Raw genomic sequence first — 21,322 nt, 5'->3', positions numbered from 1 at the left:
TCTCTTTCTTTAGCCCGGAACAAAGTAATTCTCACCAGCTCAGAGAGCAGTGAGGTCCTGCAGGTTTTGGCCACTAGCGTTTGCAAGGTAGCGATCCAATTAGATTAACAGGTCTCAGTAGAAAGGTGGCAGCGTAGCTATTTTTGAAAATTCCTAGCTGAAAAATCCTGGCATTTTCTGTCAGCTAAATCACAACTAGCAATGTGTGAATGAGTGAGTAGGTTCTTTTCAAGGGGTCGTCGGGCTATTTAGTAAAAGGTCTGAATTGATTTACAGGTTAGTCAAAATGTGTTCCTCATGTGAACAAAAATATAAAGTAGCATTGCAACATCAATGCATTCCAGCAAAAATAATTGGCTGGAGGAATGATAATATTTGCAGAGCAATTAGTTATACTATGCTGGCTGATAAATCATAGGTATGCAAAACAAGTTAGCTATCAAGTTAGCATGAGTGCTAATAACAATTAGACAGCATTGATTTCACCATTCTTCTGTTACACTCATTTTAAATACCTGTATTTATAGGACTAGCACAGCTTGCACTATAAAATGATAAGATTGAATGTTTCCCAACACCACCATGAGATATGATTTTGGCTTATTGTTAATAAGAGGCATGGGTTAGAGGGTGAAGCATGTCATGAACCTCTATTAAACTCAACTGGCCCTCTAAACCAGCCAGCTAAAGAGTGTGTGTGCATGCTTATTATTTCAGCAGCTCGGTTCATGGCTGGCGCTTCCCACCGGAATGCCTCATGCCCTTCCAGCTCCCTCTTTTGAAAGCTACTCAAAGACTCAAAAGAAAGACAAACAGCCAGTGGCTGCTTCTGAAAGAAAGCGAGAAAGACTAGGCCTGGAGCAGGAACTGAGTGGATTTATAACCAGGCAAAGGCATTACCTGGCAGAACAGTGGAGAGAGAGAGCGAGCGCGGCACAGTTTCTAGATGTGCCAGGCTCGTCCAGTTAAAAGGAGCCAATCCTTCCAGACAACTGACCTAGAAACGGAGAAGAGTTGCGGGTACTGTGACTCGGTTGATGCTAATTGATGGTTACAAGCTCTAATTTGGATCATGACACAAGAGTACGAGGTGGATGGTCTGTGTACAAAACGATGGCGTCCTGTCACCGCATGAATACAAAATGCAGCATTGACCCATTTCACCAAATTGCCACCAAAAGTTCGGCATGACTTTCCCCGTTGTTCCAGAGCACTGTTTCGTGCTACCTGATGGACAATTAAAGTGATTTTTGGTGATTATTACAGAAACGAGTGCTGACAGGTTTCCTGCAAGTGCACATAAACTAGGTCAGCCAGTCTCCCCCGTTTATAAACAGACAAACAGGTGGAGTGGAATAGAATAGAGCCATTATACTAAAAATAAAAGGTCAGGACGGTTAAATGGCAGTCTGAGATTTCCAGCTAGCAGTAGGAGTGTTTGCACCAGAAAAACATTTCATAGTTCCTATAACTATTGGCGGAAGTATCTTATTCCAAGGTTACACCACAAAAACCGGGAATGATTTTATTTGTAAAAACATATTTTGGGAGGGAGGGGGCACTAAATGAGTTCCTATAGGAACACCTACTGAAGACGGGCCAAACATATACCATACAAAATACTAATGTGGTATGAGGCACATCTGGGGCAAGGTGTCTGGCTCTGAGAATGTCTAATCACCTACTGGAACATTACTGATGATGTATCCCAGTGCTTCAAGACAGTGTGTCTTACTTTAACGCATACTCCACAAACTTAATACATGAAAGTGATGAATAGACCAATCAGGTGGGACAGTTTAGGGGTTCATGGGGCCCGTATTCCTAGCAATGCCAATTGACCAATAAAACAGCATGTACTTACTATAAGGTAGGGGTTAGAATGTGGTTTAGGTTAGTTTTATGCAATTATGCAATTCATTTTAATTACTACAGTAAATGCATGGAAAATGGATAACTATGCCACTACGTCACCTTAAATTAAAGTGTTACCAAAGATTCTTGCCGAATCTGTGGTCCTTGGTGATTTGTCAACCCAGGCTCACTCTGAAAATGTACCTCTACAGACGTTTCTGGAGACCGTGAAATACGTTGGCACGTTTTTCTGCAGTTTTTGTTTTCGCGAATCCACGAGAGGCCACTGTGTATGCTTTTTGAGGTCTCAAATTTCCCTCTCGAGTGCCATTCGCGGCTGCTGTTCTCGCGTAAACCCACCAGAGGCCGCTGTCTACTGACTTTTTGACAGACTTTTTGACTGACTGAGTGAACGATCGACTGACCCACCCTCCCCCGTCCCTAAACCCAACCAATTTTATCGATTGACCGGTCCCCCCACTTCCCTAAACCCAACCAACACGTTTCAAAAGCAATCCAGAAAAAGGAATGCCCTCGTCTGATTTCTTTACCACGTTTTAAAATTTTACCACATTCTCACCATGCTATTTACTTGTTTATTTTATTTTTTGGATTCTGTTTTTGTTTTACCTGCTTTTCTGGAACCGTTCTTCACCATTCGCACTCAAAACCCCGTCGTCGTGGTCAACTCCTCTCTGCGTCTCAAGTCCGCCGATGTACATGGTGCGCTAACGGGACAAACTGGTTGCAGCCGGAATGCAGTCCATACGGAGGTAAGCGGTCAGCTGGTAAGCGCGAAAAGAAATGGCGTCACACCGCCGCATAGCATTCTTTTTTTTTTTTTTATTAAATGCACCCTTACGTACCTCTGGCTACGTAATTCGCGGCCTTAAGAAACGTCTGTAGGGCTACGTTTTCCGAATGAGCCTGTGTTGTAATTTGTATAATTCAAGACTATGGTCCCCTGTTTATGCATACAAACACGCATACAAACAAGTCCAAATCAATCTCTATGGCTACACTGAGGTCTTACAAAGAGAAACAATCTGTCTGTGCAAGAAATTGAACTGTTAAATGTAATAATATTGTAAGTAATGTGCAATTTCTTGCACCTATTGATCATTTCGCTCCCTTTACGTATTTTCAGAGATCCTACTGGCAGTTACAATGCAACAGGGAAATGTAGTTCTCGCTGAACTACATTTGAGAAACAATCTGTGCAAGAAATTGAACAATTAAATGTAATAACATTGTAGGTAATGTTCAATTTCTTGAACACAGATTGATCATTTAGCTCCCTAGTAAGTAATTTCAGAGTTCCTACTGGCAGTTACAATGCAACAGGGGCAAACGTAGTTCTTGGGGAACTACATTCAAGAAACAATCAGTCTGTGCAAGAAATTGAATATTTAAATGTAATAACATGGTAAGTAATGTTCAATTCCTTGCACATATTGATCATTTAGCTCCCTAATAAGTAATTTCAGAGATCGTACTAGCAGTTACAGTGCAGCAGGAGGAAATGTAGTTGTGGGACCAAACCACTCCTTCCCCCGGGTAGTTAGTTCTTATAACTACAATGTTCCAAAAGCTGTTGTTGTCTTTCAGTTGCCATTTTGGAGATTGACTCATATCCAGAATCGTCTTGTTTTTCTCTTCCCACAGCGATTGGCGAACTCCAAAGCCCACACGTCCAGATTCATAAGTGCCAATCTGCCATGCAACAAATTCAAGAACCGCCTGGTCAACATCATGCCGTACGAGACCACTCGAGTGTGCCTGCAGCCAATCAGAGGGCTGGAGGGCTCCGACTACATCAACTCCAGCTTTATTGACGGATACAGGTACGCTGACATCATCGCCATGACGAACGAAAGCTGTCACTTGTGCATTTAATTGACAGGGATTGACTTTCTCTCTCCTGTAGACAACAGAGGGCGTATATAGCCACGCAGGGTCCGTTAGCGGAGACTACCGAGGACTTCTGGAGGATGTTGTGGGAGAACAACTCCACCATTGTGGTCATGCTGACCAAACTGCGGGAGATGGGCAGAGTGAGTTTTGTTGTTCAACTCGACCAGATATTGACTTCCAGATGACTTTGTTTAAAATTTGTGTGAAATTAAAATGTACGATATTAATTTTGCACACACTGTTATTCTGTAGGTGAAAAATTAACGCGTGCAAGTTAATTTGCTGAAAGTGAATATTGTTTTGGTAATCTTCAATCAAAGTCTGAGCATCTGCTTCTGTGTTTGGATTGGCTCCTTCTCTGACGCTTCAGCCACAATGGTGTTAGCCACACCCCCGTTACCGCCCTCTACTCCTGAATGGGACTCAATTGGCAGCCCATAGAAGTGAACATAAGAAAATGATGAAAATTGGTGCAATAATAGAGAGCCACATAAACAGTAATCTGGCCAAAATTAGGGTCTCCATGCCCAACTCTACAGCGCCACCAGCAGTTCAAAAATGTCACATTTAAACCTTTTGAAAAATAAATTTAGGTTTGATTTATATTTTAATTATTATGTAAATTAATGTCAATTACTGTATTAATAAATTAATTATTAATGTTAATTAAATGAAAATGATCCTTGTTAGTTTAAATAAAATTTAGGTTTCATATTTTATTTTATTACATTTATTTTGGCACGTAATAAAAAATAGTTTAGTATTTATGTTTTGTTGTTTGTTTGTTTGTTGTTGTTCCTGTGAAATCAAAACGTACAATGTTAATTTTGCGAGCGCACATCGTTACTCTTTAAGTGAACAATTCATCTGTGCAACTTAACCCTCTGAAAATAACTGACTTATTTTGGTGTGTTTTTACAGGAGAAGTGTCACCAGTATTGGCCAGCCGAGCGCTCGGCTAGATATCAGTACTTTGTGGTGGATCCAATGGCGGAGTACAACATGCCGCAGTACATCCTCCGAGAGTTTAAAGTGACAGATGCCAGGGTAAGTCGTGAAAAAGCGTTTTAAGGTATTTACATGGTGTAAAGCAGTGTTTCCCAACCCTGTTCCTGGAGGCACACCAACAGTACATATTTTGGATGTCTCCCTTTTCTGACCCATTAACTTCAGGTGTTGGAGTCTCTTCTGATGTTATGATAAGCTGATTCAGGTGTGTTTGATTAGGGAGAGGTTGAAAATGTGTACTGTTGGTGTGCCTTCAGGAACAGGGTTGGGAAACACTGGTGTAAAGAATATTACAAGGAAATACTGTTTTTCAGCTTTGACATTCTGGGTTACTTGAACTTCAGCTAGCACTTTTCCTATACCAGTTTTTTCTTCAGAGAATGATATGATATTTTATGAACGAAAATAGTTTTACCCTGGTATTTTGGATATTTACTATGGTATTTTTTTCTGGTGCATCATATTAAAGCTATTGAATTTCACTACCATGGTATGCTCTATGTTATGAGTGATGCCATCTCTATACTATGGTACTTGTTTGGAAAAACACAGTATTAATAATAGTACTGTGTTAAAAATCCTGTAAATACCATGATGATACTGTGGTATTTTAAGTATGATTTATGGTACTAAATATTACTACATTCACGATTTATGGCCTTTTCTAGACAAAAAACACAGTAATACCATGGTATTTTCATATATGGCTGGATATTTAACGATCAGCATATTCATAAAGCATTGTATTTATGTGAAAAGTACTGCAAAGAATGTCATGAATCTCTACAAAAACATGGTGAATCATGGTAAAACTGTGCAATACCATGGTAATTTAAACATAAGTTTAAAAATTGCTGGCTTTTATTCATATTTCATGCTATTTTATTGTTTAACATGTTATATAATTTGATTTAATCTTATTAGTTAATGTAATAATAAATTCTTGCACAAACTTTTAAATAAAAGATTCAAAATACTTTTAGCAAATATCATTTTTTAAATGTATGAAAAAAGCAAAACGTACCTGTTTAAGTGCATTAATTTACATAGTTGTATGTGTAATATCTGTTTTGTGCATAAATTATATGAATCCAACACTAGTTATTTTCATTATTAGTATTTTCCCATAAGAATTTTCCTATATAGAATTATTGTCTTATAATTAAGATTAATATATATATATATATATATATAAGATTAAATATATATAAAAATTATAGATAGATGGATAAACAGATAGATAGATGGATGGATGGTTGGACAGATAGATGGATGGACAGATAGATGGATGGATGGATGGATAGACAGATAGATAGATAGATAGATAGATAGATAGATAGATAGATAGATAGATAGATAGATAGATAGATAGATAGATAGATAGATAGATAGATAGATGGATGGATGGATGGATGGATGGATGGATGGATGGATGGATGGATGGATAGATGGATAGATAGATAGACGGATAGAGAGATAGACGGATAGAGAGATAGACGGATAGAGAGATAGACGGATAGAGAGATAGACGGATAGAGAGATAGACAGACAGACGGATAGATAGACAGACGGATAGATAGATAGACGGATGGATAGATAGACGGATGGATAGATAGACGGATGGATAGATAGATAGATAGATAGATAGATAGATAGATAGATAGATGGATGGATGGATGGATGGATGGATGGATGGATGGATGGATGGATGGATGGATGGATGGATGGATGGATAGATAGATAGACGGATAGAGAGATAGACGGATAGAGAGATAGACGGATAGAGAGATAGACGGATAGAGAGATAGACAGACAGACGGATAGATAGACAGACGGATAGATAGACAGACGGATGGATAGATAGACGGATGGATAGATAGACGGATGGATAGATAGATAGATAGATAGATAGATAGATAGATAGATAGATAGATAGATAGATAGATAGATAGATAGATAGATAGATAGATAGATAGATAGATAGATAGATAGATAGATAGATCAGCAAATAGATAGACAGATTATATATCAAATATTTTTATTCTATTAGTGAATATGATAATAAATAAATTTACATAATAGATATAAAAGACTTTTAGCAAGTGTCATTTTAAATGGTGTCATGAAAAAGCTTAACGTACCTGTTTAATTGTATTTATATAATTATATGTTATTTATGAATAAAATATATGAATCTAACCGTATTTAATTATTTTAATTATTACTATTTTCCTGTAATATTGAATTCTATATCTTCTTAAACAGTTCAAAAGGCATTTTTGAGTATAATTTGTCATTATCCATCATATGTGCACTGTAGTTGTGTGAATATGAATGAGCCGAGGGTTAGCAGAAATGCTCACTTGATGCCTGGAGCCCTCATCAGTCGAGTGTTCTTTCGAGTGAAGAGTTTGTGCGATTGGACGGAGCCGAGGCCAAATGAGTGCTTCACTCCAGCCAAGCACTTTAATTATGATTGAATCGTCCAGCAGACGCTCGCTAATCAGAAAGAACCAATAGGAGAGCTTTAATCAGAGTGGCTGGAGGAGGCGGAGCCTGGAGGCAAGGCATACGCAGTCGCATATTTAATCAGTGGATTGGACACACACCAACTCTCAATTCTCACACTTTTAATATCCCACTTCTGTCTTATTTTGAAGCGAAACACTTGATCAAAAAGGGAAGAATAAAGGCGTGCTGTGTGACTGTAATCAAACATTATTAATAATATTTGATGTAAATATTACGATTGATGTATTTGATATGAAATTACTTACAGAAATCAGACCAAATTTAAATATGTAGAATTTAAAATATAATATGGTATCATGTTTGTGTAAATCATATATAAGTCATTATTTTTGAATAATTGGTTCATTTTTTTATGAATTTGTTTGAATAAATTTGTTTTTTTAATTAATTGTAACTTTTTATAATTATTTAAATCATATAATTATAAAAAGTTAATTAATTAATTATGTATAAATCATGTCATTATAAAAAGTTTATTAAGTAAAAAAAAACGAATTCATTAAAACAAATTTGTTTGTTTTAATATATTAGATTTTAATTAATTAGCAAATCATATTTATCTTATATAGTGTATGTATATATCTTAGTAGTGGTGGTGGTGGTAGTAGTAATGGTGGTGGTGGTAGAAGTAGTGGTGGTGGTGGTAGTGGTGTAGTAGTAGTAGTAATACTAGTGGTGGTTGTGGTAGTGGTGGTAGTAGTAATAGTGGTGGTAGTAGTAGTGGTGGTGGTGGTAGTAGTAGTAATGGTAGTGGTGGTAGTAGTAATAGTGGTGGTAGTAGTAGTGGTGGTGGTGGTGGTAGAATTAGTGGTGGTGGTGGTGGTGGTAGTAGTAGTAGTAATACTAGTGGTGGTAGTGGTGGTAGTAGTAGTATTGGTAGTAGTAGTAGTGGTGGTAGGAATAGTAGTGGTGGTAGTAGTAGTGGTGATGGTAATGGTGGTAGTAGTAGTGGAAGTGGTGGTGATGGTGGTAGTATTAGTAGTGGTTGTGTGGTTATGGTGAAGGTAGTGGTGATGGTAGTAGTAGTAGTTGTAGTGGTGGTGGTTATGGTGATGGTGGTGGTAGTAGTGGAAGTGGTGGTGATGGTGGTAGTATTAGTAGTGGTTGTGTGGTGGTGGTAGTGGTGATGGTGGTAGTTGTAGTTGTAGTGGCGGTGTTTATGGTGATGATGGTGGTAGAAGTAGTGGTAGTAGGGGTGGTAGTCCTGATGGTGGTGGTAGTAGCTGTAGTGGTGATGGTGGTGATAGTAGTAGTGCTGGTGGTGATGGTAGTAGTAAAGTGGTGGTGATGATGGTGGTAGAAGTAGTGGTGGAAGTGGTGATGGTTGTAGTTGTAGTGGTGGTGATGGTGGTAGTAGTAGTTGTAGTGTTGGTGGTGTTGTTGGTGGTTATGGTAATGGTGGTAGTAGTAGTAGTAGTGGTGGTGATGGTGGTAATAGTAGTAGTAGTGGTGGGTGGTTGTGATGGTGGTGGTTATGGTGATGGTGGTAGTAGTAGTTGTAGTGGTGGTTATGGTGGTGGTAGTAGTGGTGATGATGGTGGTAGAATTAGTTGTAGTGGTGGTGGTGGTAGTAGTAGTAGTGGTGGTTATGATAATGGTGGTGGTAGTTGTGGTTATGGTAATGGTGGTGGTAGTTGGGGTTGTGGTTATGGTAATGGTGGTGGTTATGGTAATGGTGGTGGTGGTTGTGGTTATAGTAATGGTGGTGGTAGTTGTGGTTGTGGTTATCGTGGTGGTAGTTGTGGTTGTGGTTATGATAATGGTGGTGGTAGTTGTGGTTATGGTGATGATGGTGGTGGTGATAGTGGTGGTAGTAGTAGTGTTAGTAGTATTGGTGGTGGTGTCCTGTATGGGACTGAATTGGCAGCCCCTAGATGCAAACAGAAGAAAATTATGGAAATTGGTGCAGTAATAGAGATCCACATAAACAGTCATCTGACCAAATTTGGGATCTCTAAGCCCAACTCTACAGCGCCACCAGCAGTTCAGAAATTCAACATTTAAACTCATAACTTTTGAACAGTTTATTTTTATATGAAATGATTTCAGCTCTGATTTATATTGCAAGTATTTTATCTCTAATGTAAAGTAGAGGGAAATCATCAATATTAAATGTAGTAAAATTAAAGTGTTTTGTAATTAATATATCTTTTCTCATTTATTCTGGAATATAACCTATAATAGTTTAGTATTTATGTTCTTGTTTTTGTGTGTTCTTGTTCCTGATGTTTGTTCCTCTGCTCTGTCTCCCTCAGGACGGTCAGTCCAGGACCGTCCGTCAGTTCCAGTTCACCGACTGGCCGGAGCAAGGTGTTCCCAAATCTGGAGAGGGATTCATTGACTTCATCGGACAGGTGCATAAAACAAAGGAGCAGTTCGGACAGGACGGTCCCATCTCTGTCCACTGCAGGTGAGACTCACCATAGCACTCATTACTTTCACTTTCATTTATTTACTTTCATTCATTTTCCTTCAGCTTAGTCACTTTATTTATCAGGGGTCGCCACAGTGGAGTGAACCGCCAACTTATCCAGCTGTGTACACAGCGGATGCCCTTAGTGGTTCCCATTCGTTCATTCATTTATTGATTGATTTATTGGATTTCTGTGTGACAGACGGACAGAAGCTGTGACTCTTTCTCCATTTTTCACACCCTCAACCACTCTTTCAGCTCTTATAATGCGTGGTTGCAGCACCGTGCTGTGATTGGCCGATTGTGTCGTTGTGTCACTGTGTGGAAAAGAGGGAAATAAGCCTGTTGTCATATCAATTATTGTGGGTGAAATTGCTCGATGGCAAAGCAGCTTATGGAAAATCAGACTTAAGAGTCGTCCTGTTTGAGCGCTGTCACGGCCAGACCAGCTTAACATCCCTGCCTTTACCACCAGCTCCACAAATAACACTGCGCAATATATATATATATGTAATATGTATGTAAAGAATCTACAGATGATTGCTTCAAATTTTCCTGATTTATAATTAGTTCAGACAAATTTTTTTCGTTTTGCTTGTTTTTGTTTGTTTTACCTTAAATTTGTTTTTTATTTCACCTTAATATTTTTATTGATTTATATTTACTAGATTTGATTTATTTATTGATTTATTTAGTTATTTATTTATTTATTTATTTGTTTATTTATTTATTTATTTATTTATTTATTTCACCTTAAATTATATTTATTTAATTCACCTTAATTTATATTTATTCATTCATTTATTTATTTCACCTTAGTTCATATCTATTTATTTATTTCACTTTACTTTTTATTTGTTTATTTATTTATTTATTTATTTCACCTCAATTTGTTTATTTATTTCACCTTAATGTATATTTATTTATTTATTTATTTATTTAACCTTTTTTTGGTATATTTATAATTCGTTAAGACCAAAAATGTTTGTTTTCGCCTTTAATTTATATGTTTATTTCACCTTAATTTATATCAATTAATTAATTTATTTATTTCACCTCAATTCATATTTATTTTTTATTTCACTTTAATTTATATTTATTTATTTGTTTCACCTAAATGTATATTTATTTATTAATTTTACCTTACTTTAATTTAATTTGTTTATTTATTTATTTCATTTTTATTTATTTATTCATTTATTTCACTTCAATTTACATTTATTTATTTGTTTATTTATTTATTTGTTTATCTTAATTTATATTTATATATATATTATTATTATTATTATTATTATTAATTTTTATCATTATTATTATTATTTATATTATTTATTACTAATTATTACTAATTACTTTAATTAGTTATTTGTGCTTTTTTGGTAGTGGTCTTCATATCATTTATTTTTTTAGATTAAAATATATTTTATTTATGTTTATGGTCTGTTTGTTTGTTTAATTGAACTGCTAGTATTGTGTATCTCATTTATATTTTATATAAATAAATAAAAAAAATCAAAATCTTATTTATAAAGAAAAAATATATAAAAAACGTTTATTTCTGACAATTAGTTTTGTAATTAAAGCATATATGTATTATTTCTGTATTATTATCCTTATTTATATGTGTATTTTTAACACTTTAGTCATTCAGTTTCCCAAAACAAGGAATAAAACCACAAAAAATAGTTTTTATTGGTTTGTTTTTTTAACTAAAACTACAGTTAAAATCATACTATTTTCTTTTTTTTTTTTTATTAAATGAGAAATTACTTCGACATAATTATATAGCAGTATCCTACTATTACAGACCCCAAGAGCCATCAGTTTGCGAGTGGAATAAAACAAATAACACTTCAGATTTTAATATCTAACATATTTTTGCTTGTCAAAAAACTGCATCTTTTTAGGAAAGGCAAGCCAAGTTTATTTCTATAGCACATTTCATACACAATGCTAATTCTCAAAGTACATTAATAAGAATAAAGAATGTTAAGGATGTTTCGATGTTTAAGTGTTTTAAATTTGAACTATTTATTTAATGTTCGATTTAATGTCTATTTCTATTTTAACTATTTCATTCTGAAAAATTGAAGACATCAGTTTGCTTGAGGGATAAAAGAAAAAACACTTCAGATTTTAATATCTAACGCAATTTGCTTGTCATATAGCTGCATCTTTTTAAGGATGTTTCAATGGAGAACATTAGCAGCTGCTAGCAGTTAGCTTGTTTATCCAAACTCAAAAAATCAGTTTTGCTGCTTGTTCAAACTACTTATTTAAAATGAGTTAAAACAACACAATTCTAATGTTTTTTTGGGAGAACTGAATTGTTTTATGTTCGATCCACTTAAATTTGTAAATAAGCTAACTTAATCTATTTGTGTTGGGACAACATGAAGGAATTGTGTGGGACCCGGTGTAGAGCGTTTTTAACACTACCTTGTGTGTTTCTGGATGCAGTGCTGGCGTTGGACGGACCGGGGTCTTCATCACGTTGAGTATCGTGCTGGAAAGGATGCGTTATGAAGGAGTCGTGGACATTTTCCAGACGGTCAAAATGCTCAGAACACAACGGCCAGCAATGGTGCAGACAGAGGTGAGAGCCTAAAGCTACAGTTTCATATCAGATTGTATTGTTTTAAGGGATAGTTCACCCAAAATTGAAAAGTCTGTTATCAATTACTCACCCTCATGTGGTTTTTAAACCTGTAAGACCTTCTGAACACACATTCATACGAGAATATTTTCAATGTAATCCAGGAGCTCTCTGATCCTCAATAAGCCAGCAAGGGATCCAGAAAAATAATAATAATAATAGCTCAAGAGATGCTCAAGTAGAAGATTTTGGAGATGCTCAAGACATTTGGACTTTGAATATCTCGTGACCCTTGTGGTCTATTGAGAATCAGAGAGCTCCAGGGTTTCATCTAAAATGTTTACATTTGTGTTGTGAAGATGAACAAAAGTTCTTTTTTTTTGGAAAGACATGAGGGTGAGTAAATAATAACAACATTTTTATCTCCCTAGACAAGGCTCGTTTTTAACAGCAGATGGTGGTCTAGGCTAGTTCTTAACAGCAGATGGTGCTCAAGACTAGTTTGTAACAGCAGATGGCGCTCTAGGCTAGTTCTTAACAGTAGATGGCGCTCTAGGCTCGTCTTTAACCGCAAATGGCACACTAGCCTAGTTTTTAACAGCAGAGGGTGATCTAGGCTAGTTTTTTAACAATAGATGACGCTGTCTGCTTGCATCCAATTCTTTAAAAATTACAGTTGAACCTAAAATAGTCATCAATGAAGGTAGAAAAGGTTAAAGCAAATTACAAAAGCATTCATTAAAGATGACTTTTCTGTTATTTAAAAATTACGTTTTGGTCATTAAAAACCTTTTCCGTCATCAAAAAACAAACTTTTCCATCATTAAAAAAAAATACTTTTCTGTTTTTAAAAAATTAATTTTCTTTCATAAAAAAATGACACTTTTATCAAAAAATAACTTTTTCCTGATTAAAAAAAATGACTTTTCTGTTTTAAAAAAAATGACTTTTCCATCATTAAAAAAAAACGCCTTTCTATCATTAAAAAAATGACTCTTCTGTTACTAAAAAATGACTTATGTCATTAAAAAATGACTTTTCTATAAAAAAAAATTACTATTTCGTCATTAAAAACAGCTATTCCAACATCAAAAAAAGACTTTTCCTTTATTTAAAAAAATTATTTTCTGTTGTCAAAAAACAACTTTTCTGTCATTAAAAAAAGACTTTTTTCTAATCTAAAAAATTATTTTTCCGTGATCAAAAAATGACTTCCATCTTTAAAAAAATGACTTTTCCATCATCAAAAAAATATTTCTGTCATCAAACAAACGACTTTTCTGTCATTAAAAAAAATCTTTTTCGTTATCAAAAACAACTTTTCTCTCATTATACAATGACAAAAAACGACTTTTCGTCATCAAAAAATGAGTTTTCTGTCATTACATTTTTTTTTTATTATAAAAAAAAAACTTTTCTCTCATGAAAAAATTACTTCAGTTGTCAAAAAGTAACTTTTCGTCATCAAAAAACGACTTTTATAGTGATCTTCGTTTCTCATTACATTCTCATAAAAGCCAACTTACATGATTTAACCGAATGCACAGACGCTCTTTATAATGAGCATTTAAGTGTACGGTTAAAACTACCATAGAGCACCATCTGCTTTTGAAAAGTAGCCTAGAGCAACATATACTGTTAAAAACGATCCTAGAGCGCCATCTGCTGTTAAAAACTAACCTAGAACACCATTTGTTGTTAAAACTTACCTCGGACTCCCAAAATGCAAACTTCTTAAAATACTATCCACATTTTGGGGTGAAGTAACACTTTAAAAGCTCAAATAACTGGCAAGCTGAAGCAGTCGCTGATGTCTTTGTGTTTTCCCTCTACAGGACGAGTACCAGTTTTGTTATCAGGCGGCTCTGGAGTACCTTGGAAGTTTTGATCACTATGCAACGTAAAAAAGCCATTTTTTTGTCCCCCCCCAGCCCCACAATCCCCCTCCCCCCAACAGCCTCCTGAGCCATAAAAACTTGCTTGAAAACACGAAACAATGACATTATAGAAAATCCATAGCGTTTATTTCCACAAATCGTCATTTTTTCGGAACCAATCCTACCAAGAGTTTCCAAATTGGACCGCAACAAGCGCAGAAACCCCAATCCCAGGGAGGAACCAACCGTTTTTTGGCTCAGGCTGTAGGGTGGGAATGATCCAAGTGTCGGACCACTAACCTTACCTCAAGTGTTCTGATGTGGAGGACAAACATGGTTTCTTTCCAGACTGACTCTATGAACAGTACAAAATACAAAAAAAGTCAAAAGTGAAAGAAGGAGTTCTGCCAATACACAGCGAGCACGCGATTTGGTTGGTTCCTTCAGTGTTTACTAAACGTTTATCGTCTCGTCAGTCTCAAGAGTGAAGAAGTTGGAGCTAAGGTACAAAAACAAGTTGGAAAGGAAACTTTGTTTGCTGCTCACGTCTCGGTTCAAGCCTCTTTCAAGTGATTTGGACAAAATTGGGAGCCACTTAAGAGGCAATCCGAACCGTTCACCCACTTGAGAAAGTAAAACCCTCTGATTGAAAGTTGACAGCGTTCTTGAGGCATTCGAGGAAATGGCGGAAAGCTAATCGCATCAGTTTCTTGAGGTTTTGGACCGTTATTTGGTGCTTTCCAGCGATGTAGCTCCCTCTCCATCGTTTCGAGAGCTTAACCTGGAGATTTGGACCTGAAGAACCAACAATGGTCGCACCGGATATGTAGGCGGCGATATGTGGCTATCGGTAACTCTGGCGTCCCCAGTGACCAACCTTCATCGCCAACTCTTTTATTTTTTTTTGTCTTACAACTGTTTTGATTTGGTTTCAGTTCGCTCTTGATACCAAACATGCTGCTTTCGCTCCATTATGCTGTATGTGTACATGTGAAGACTCCGATTTAAGTGTGAAAGAGTGTGATTTTTACTTTTTTGTGTGTGTGTGTGTTGGTCCCACCGCTCGATCCATTTCCTAATGCCCTGAGATGAAACCGCGCGTCCAACTTTGTTTTACCAAAACGGCCCATTGCTGGTTATGTTGGGATTCCTTGCGTCGGTTCATTTAATAGACGATGGATATTCGCGTCATGAAATTGCGGTACAGCTATCTTCTTGTCGTAGGGTGGGACTGTTCTACACGCTCATGCATATGCGTATGAGAGGGGAGGGGTCAACTCTCCACCGTCAGATCTGATTGGCCGATCTGGAGAATGCTTGAACCTGATTGGTGAGAGAGTGAAAGGAGCCGTGTGTAATCTTATTTCCAAAAAAGCCTTATTCTTGTAACATCGTAGAAAAAAAACAGAAAAAAAAACAAACAAAAAAAAAAACAAATATGTTATTGTTGTATTATTTTGACTATTATCTTCTTTCTTAACAGACATTTGATTTCTTGATTTTAGCGTTTTTAACAAATACTCTTTTTTTTAATTAGCAAGAAGCTCATTTTTGCTCATGTTACGTTAAAAGACATTCTATTTTTTCACTTTAGAAATGTTACGGCAGATGTTTGTGCGCATGTATACATAAACGAATGGGACGTGAATGTATACATACACACTCACGCATATATTTAAATGCAGAATATAATAGATATATCCAAATCTTCATATGAATAGCCTTTTTTGTGTTTGTTTTTAAGCGGGCGATCATTTTTATACCACCATGAAATTGCGTGTACGAAATCGTGAATGATTCTTTGTAAAGGAAATTTCCCATAAATCACTGCGGGGGAGATTTGACTTCCTGTTGCTCAATAATGAAGGGTGGAGTACTTATTATTCATCAATAGTACTGGTATTAACTAAAGTATTACTTTTATATTGGTTTACTACAGACTGAATTGAACAATATATATATATATGATTGATACTTTCCAAATTTTACAACAAAACAAATTGTTAAAGCCCATCTCTGTGAAATCTTTCATTTCTTTTAGCATCTTTTGTTTAGTTTTTTTACTCTTCAACCCACCGAATGTTCGATCGTTTGTTAGATATCAACTATGATCCTGAATATAATGCCTGTAAATAAACAAATATATATTATATGTATTTGTATAATTTGACCCACGAGATTTCTGTCTTTGAACAATACTGAGATAAACGACTAAAAAAAGAAATAAAAAAAGAAATGTTTATGCTAATGGAAACCTTCCGCAGTTTTGAAAGAAGCTTTGTCTCACACTAACAGCTCTGTTTATCTCGCTTCCCTTCATTCCTCCTTTTTTTCTGATGCATTTGTTGGTTTATTTTCCCCCCCAGTTCTTCACTTTTCTCTTATCTTCGCCGCCACACGCTGCAGTCCAGTGGTGAGAGAAATCACAGCGCCTCTCCTTTTCCCCAAGACTTCATGCTGCGCAGTTTCTAGAAACTTTTTAAGGAGAATCTCGCTAAATGAACACTTATTTCACTCCAAAATCAAAAGTACTTTATGCTTAATATGCAATTTAATTTGAACCTTTTAAAGGTGATTTTTTTCAATATCTCAATTTTTTTTAACCCCCAAATGTTCAAATAATTATATCTCAACCAGATATTGGCCAGTCTAGCAAAACACACCATTGATGGAAATCTAAATTAATTCTTTTTTTAGATGATACATTTAATATACTCTGAATTTTTATTTCTTTTTTAAATATTTCGCAAATGATGTTTAGCAGAGCGAGGAAATTTTCACAGTATTTCCTATAATATTTTTACTTCTGGAGAAAGTCTTATTTGTTTTATTTCGGCTAGAATAAAAGCAGTTCTTAATTTTTTTTAAACCATTTTAAGGTCAAAATTATTAGCAATACTAGTTACAGATTATCTACAGAACAAGTCATCGACATATAATGGCTTGCCTAATTACCCTAACTTGCCTAATTAAGCTAGTTAAGCTTTTAATAATAACAGTAAACGTTTTCTCAGCACTCGAGTCGTTTCTTTACACATTTATGAAGGGGTAAGCGTTAGCCCGCTGGATGACTGGGCAGCAGAACGCCCACCACACACCCACTTATTGACCGAGTGATGAAGCCAGTCAGTGGACACTGAAGCCAGTGCTCTTTCTTTCAAAACACATCCTGTGAATTTTTTTATGTCCCCATCACTATACTGGAGCACTAAAACCCACGGACCATAGACCCATAGAGCCCCCTGCTGAACACTAGCACCTCATCCAGCGCTAACCAAGGTTTACACCCATTTACACTAGTGCATTTTCATTTAGAAATGCATAAGCTCTGCTGCAGTAATGCCTGTCAACCCCGACACTCCGGTGCGTTTGACCCACAACAATTTTGAAAACACTTCAGAGCCTTTTTATTGAGCTTCGGAGAAGAAATTGTTCACAAGATTTACAGAAGACTTTTTAACAACAGATGTCGCTCTAGGCTAGTTTTTAACAGAAGATGGCGCTCTAGGCTAATTTTTATTAGAATATGACGCTCTAGGCTAGATTTTGACAGCAGATGGAGCTCTAGACTAGTTTTTAACAGCAGATGGAGCTCTAGGCTAGTTTTTAACAGCAGATGGCGCTCTATGCTAGTTTTTAACAGCAGATGGGGCTCTAGGCTAGTTTTTAACAGCAGATGGCGCTCTAGGATAGTTTTTAACAGCAGATGGCACTCTAGGCTAGTTTTTAACAGCAGATGGCGCTCTATGCTAGTTTTTAACAGCAGATGGCGCTCTATGCTAGTTTTTAACAGCAGATGGCGCTCTAGGCTAGTTTTTAACAGCAGATGGGGCTCTATGCAAGTTTTTAGCAACAAATGATCCTCTATGCTAGTTTTTAACAGCAGATGGGGCTCTATGCTAGTTTTTAGCAACAGATGATGCTCTATGCTAGTTTTTAACTGCAGATGGGGCTGTATGCTAGTTTTTAACAACAGGCAGCACTCTAGGCTAGTTTTTAACAGCAGATGGCACTGTATGCTTGCATCCAATTCTTTACAAATAGCAGTTGAACCTAAAATAATCATTAAGAAAGTTAGAAAAGCTTTAAGCAAATTACAAAAGCATTCATAGTAAGCTTCGTTTACGTTAATCTCGTAACATAAAAACCAAATTACATGATTCAACTGAACGCACAAGTGCTCTTTATTTTGAGCATTGAAGTGTATGGTTAAAAACTAGCGTAGAGCAACATTTACTGTTAAAAACTAGCCTAGAGTGAAATATGCTGTTTTAAAGTAGCGTAGAGCGCCATCTGCTGTTAAAAACTAGCCTAGAGTGCCATCTGCTGTTAAAAAACAAGCCTAAAGCGCCATCTGCTGTTAAAAACTAGCCTAGAGTGCCATCTGCTGTTAAAAACTAGCCTAGAGCCCCATCTGCTGTTAAAAACTAGCCTAAAGCGCCATCTGCTGTTAAAAACTAGCCTAGAGTGCCATCTGCTGTTAAAACTAGCCTAGAGCCCCATCTGCTGTTAAAAACTAGCCTAAAGCGCCATCTGCTGTTAAAAACTAGCCTAGAGCGCCATCTGCTGTTAAAAACTAGCCTAGAGTGCCATCTGCTGTTAAAAACTAGCCTAGAGCCCCATCTGCTGTTAAAAACTAGCCTAAAGCGCCATCTGCTGTTAAAAACTAGCCTAGAGCGCCATCTGCTGTTAAAAACTAGCCTAGAGTGCCATCTGCTGTTAAAAACTAGCCTAGAGCCCCATCTGCTGTTAAAAACAAGCCTAAAGCGCCATCTGCTTTAAAAAACTAGCCTAGAGTGCCATCTGCTGTTAAAAACTAGCCTAGAGCGCCATCTGCTGTTAAAAACTAGCCTAGAGCCCCATCTGGTGTTAAAAATTTGCCTAGAGCACCATCTGGTGTTAAAAACTAGCCTAGAGCGCCATCCTCTGTTAAAAACTAGCCTAGAGCTCCATCTGGTGTTAAAAACTAGCCTAGAGCACCATCTGCTGTTAAAACTAAGCTCAGAATCAGTCCGTTTTAAAAATGATTTCTGTGTAAAACCAAAACGCAAAGTGCCATCAAAAATTGTTTCCTGATTGGGTCCTCAGGCTATTGTGTATCGTTCTCTGATTCATCACGTCCTGATCATATGACATTAATTCTAGTGGTTGGCAAGAAATACACACACCCAGTCTTTGCGTATGGACTTATGATGTGTTTTAGGACAGCGATTGTTTCTCCAAAATGCAGTGAAAATTCAAAAGCGCCATTTTAAAGTGAAAACATCCTAGTGTAAAAGCAGCCTCAGGTCATGACCTGTCCTAACCCTGCCTAGCTTCAGTGGGCTAGCAATAAGAATGTTTTGTTGGTATCAAAATAAAATGATGCGATGCAAAACATCTTGCTGGACCTATAATTAAGCTCATTTTTCTTTAAGTAAATTTGAGTTTCTTTGATTTTGGAGTGATGTAAAGTTCTTGACAGAGATTCAACCCGAAAACGAATCCTATACGCAGCATATATCGGTAATCGTTTCATGTTTCTAAGTGAAGAAGGGCTAAAATGCCCAGTGCCTATAAAATGCCACACGAACAGCTAATCGCATTGAATTGGTTGTGTGTTTGATGGTTAGCTTCACTAGCATAAAAACACGTCCCGCTCTCACCACTGCCTCTGTTCTCCATCTTTGTTTGATTCCTAGTTCATTGCGAAGCTCTAGACGTTTACAGATGCATGCCATGTTTAGTTCTGTTTTTAGTTTTACTTTGGGGATTTTATCCGTTAAGGGACGAAAGTAGGTGAGAAATTGGAATCTGGAAATTCCAGCGCTGCCTTTTAAACTGTTGGGAGTTTTGTGTGTGTTTCTAACGAACTTTTCCAACGTGCGATTGGACTTGTCGGACTGATCTCCATTAAAAAAATGTTTAAAAACATCTCTACGATGGCAGAGGTGCTCGGACATTCTGCCAATGGACATTTGAGCTTTGACAACAGGAGCCAAACGTACAAACTGATTAGAGTACAAATAACGAAGAACCAATATACAAAAAGTGAACGTATTAACACAGCGGCCAACAGAAAAAAAATAAAAGAAGAGAGAAAAAAAAGCCAAACTCCAACATGAGAATTGTTTTACTTTGTACGAAGGCCAAGTGCTATCGCTTTCAAACTGTTACTTCTGACGGACACACAATAATTGGTTTGAAACCACTGTGTATGTAGATATGTTGACTTTGTATTAAAGAAATGTTGTCTGAAAACGGTTGTGCGCCTTGTGTTTTTGTCTTAAGGAGGGCTTAGTTTTGATCAAGTCAACTGCATCTAGCGGCGTGTACGTTTCCGCAGGATCATTAAAATTTCATAAGCTCGGTTTGACAAGGCAGATGGCGAAATGAAATTGCTTATACGAGGACCAATCAGCTGTCATCGCACATGGCATCTCAACAGAACAATCAATTATTTTCACAATCTGGCCTCCTACCTGAATGGTAAACACATGCATAAGCTCAACATGCTCGTAATCTAACATCTCGTCTCATCTTCGTGCATTCTGCCACCCGTGGATCGCAATTTCAACATGGCGACCCTGGAACGGAAATAGACGGTTGTTTGTAATTGGTAGCATGTGCCAGGTTAATTGAATATATCGCGTATGAAGTTCTAGCGTGTCTTTATTTGCAGAGATTGCATTGTGTGTTCTTCATCGTTGATATAAGACTGTGCCTGATTGTTAATATCAGTGGATTCAGTGCAGATCTTCAACAAATGCCACTGGCCTCGTCTGGAGACTTGAACCTTTCACCTGATGCTATTTACTGTCCCTCCGGTATGTGAAGCCGGTTCTTTGAAGACCAGAGAGAAAAACAAAGCTGAGTGTTTACACGCTGCTCTTTTCCAACTAACTTTTTTATGCATTTTTTGGAACCTCAAAGTGAAACCTTTTGCAAGCCACTAGATGCAATTATATGAAAACACCTGTGCGTTAGCGTTTTAATTAAATTTAAGTGACTGCAACAAACAAAAGATGGAAAGTTATGATTGTTTAAGCTTTTAAAGAAATTGTCTTCCTGCAAATAAATGGGTAAAATGTATTTAAAAGTGGCCTAGTGGAAATTAAATGCCCCCTTTATGAATTTATATTTACAATA

At 36.7% G+C, this 21,322-nt stretch overlaps 1 protein-coding gene across 3 annotated transcripts in view; it reads left to right on the top strand.

The window, feature by feature from the left end:
- Positions 1-20,434, top strand: part of ptprsa (protein tyrosine phosphatase receptor type Sa) — a 279,978-nt gene extending 259,544 nt beyond the window's left edge. For all 3 annotated transcript variants that reach the window (XM_056447339.1, XM_056447337.1, XM_056447338.1), the window contains 6 exons: positions 3,520-3,698; positions 3,782-3,908; positions 4,690-4,815; positions 9,564-9,718; positions 12,182-12,317; positions 14,153-20,434. In XM_056447339.1, the coding sequence (XP_056303314.1) occupies positions 3,520-3,698; positions 3,782-3,908; positions 4,690-4,815; positions 9,564-9,718; positions 12,182-12,317; positions 14,153-14,221 (792 nt within the window). In that variant the 3' untranslated portion in view covers positions 14,222-20,434. The remainder of the gene's footprint in view (positions 1-3,519; positions 3,699-3,781; positions 3,909-4,689; positions 4,816-9,563; positions 9,719-12,181; positions 12,318-14,152) is intronic.
- The last annotated feature ends 888 nt before the right edge of the window (positions 20,435-21,322 follow it).

Source organism: Danio aesculapii, chromosome 22 (assembly GCF_903798145.1).
Source record: "Danio aesculapii chromosome 22, fDanAes4.1, whole genome shotgun sequence".
Lineage (NCBI taxonomy): Eukaryota > Metazoa > Chordata > Actinopteri > Cypriniformes > Danionidae > Danio > Danio aesculapii.
This window is presented reverse-complemented; position numbering and strand designations above follow the sequence as displayed.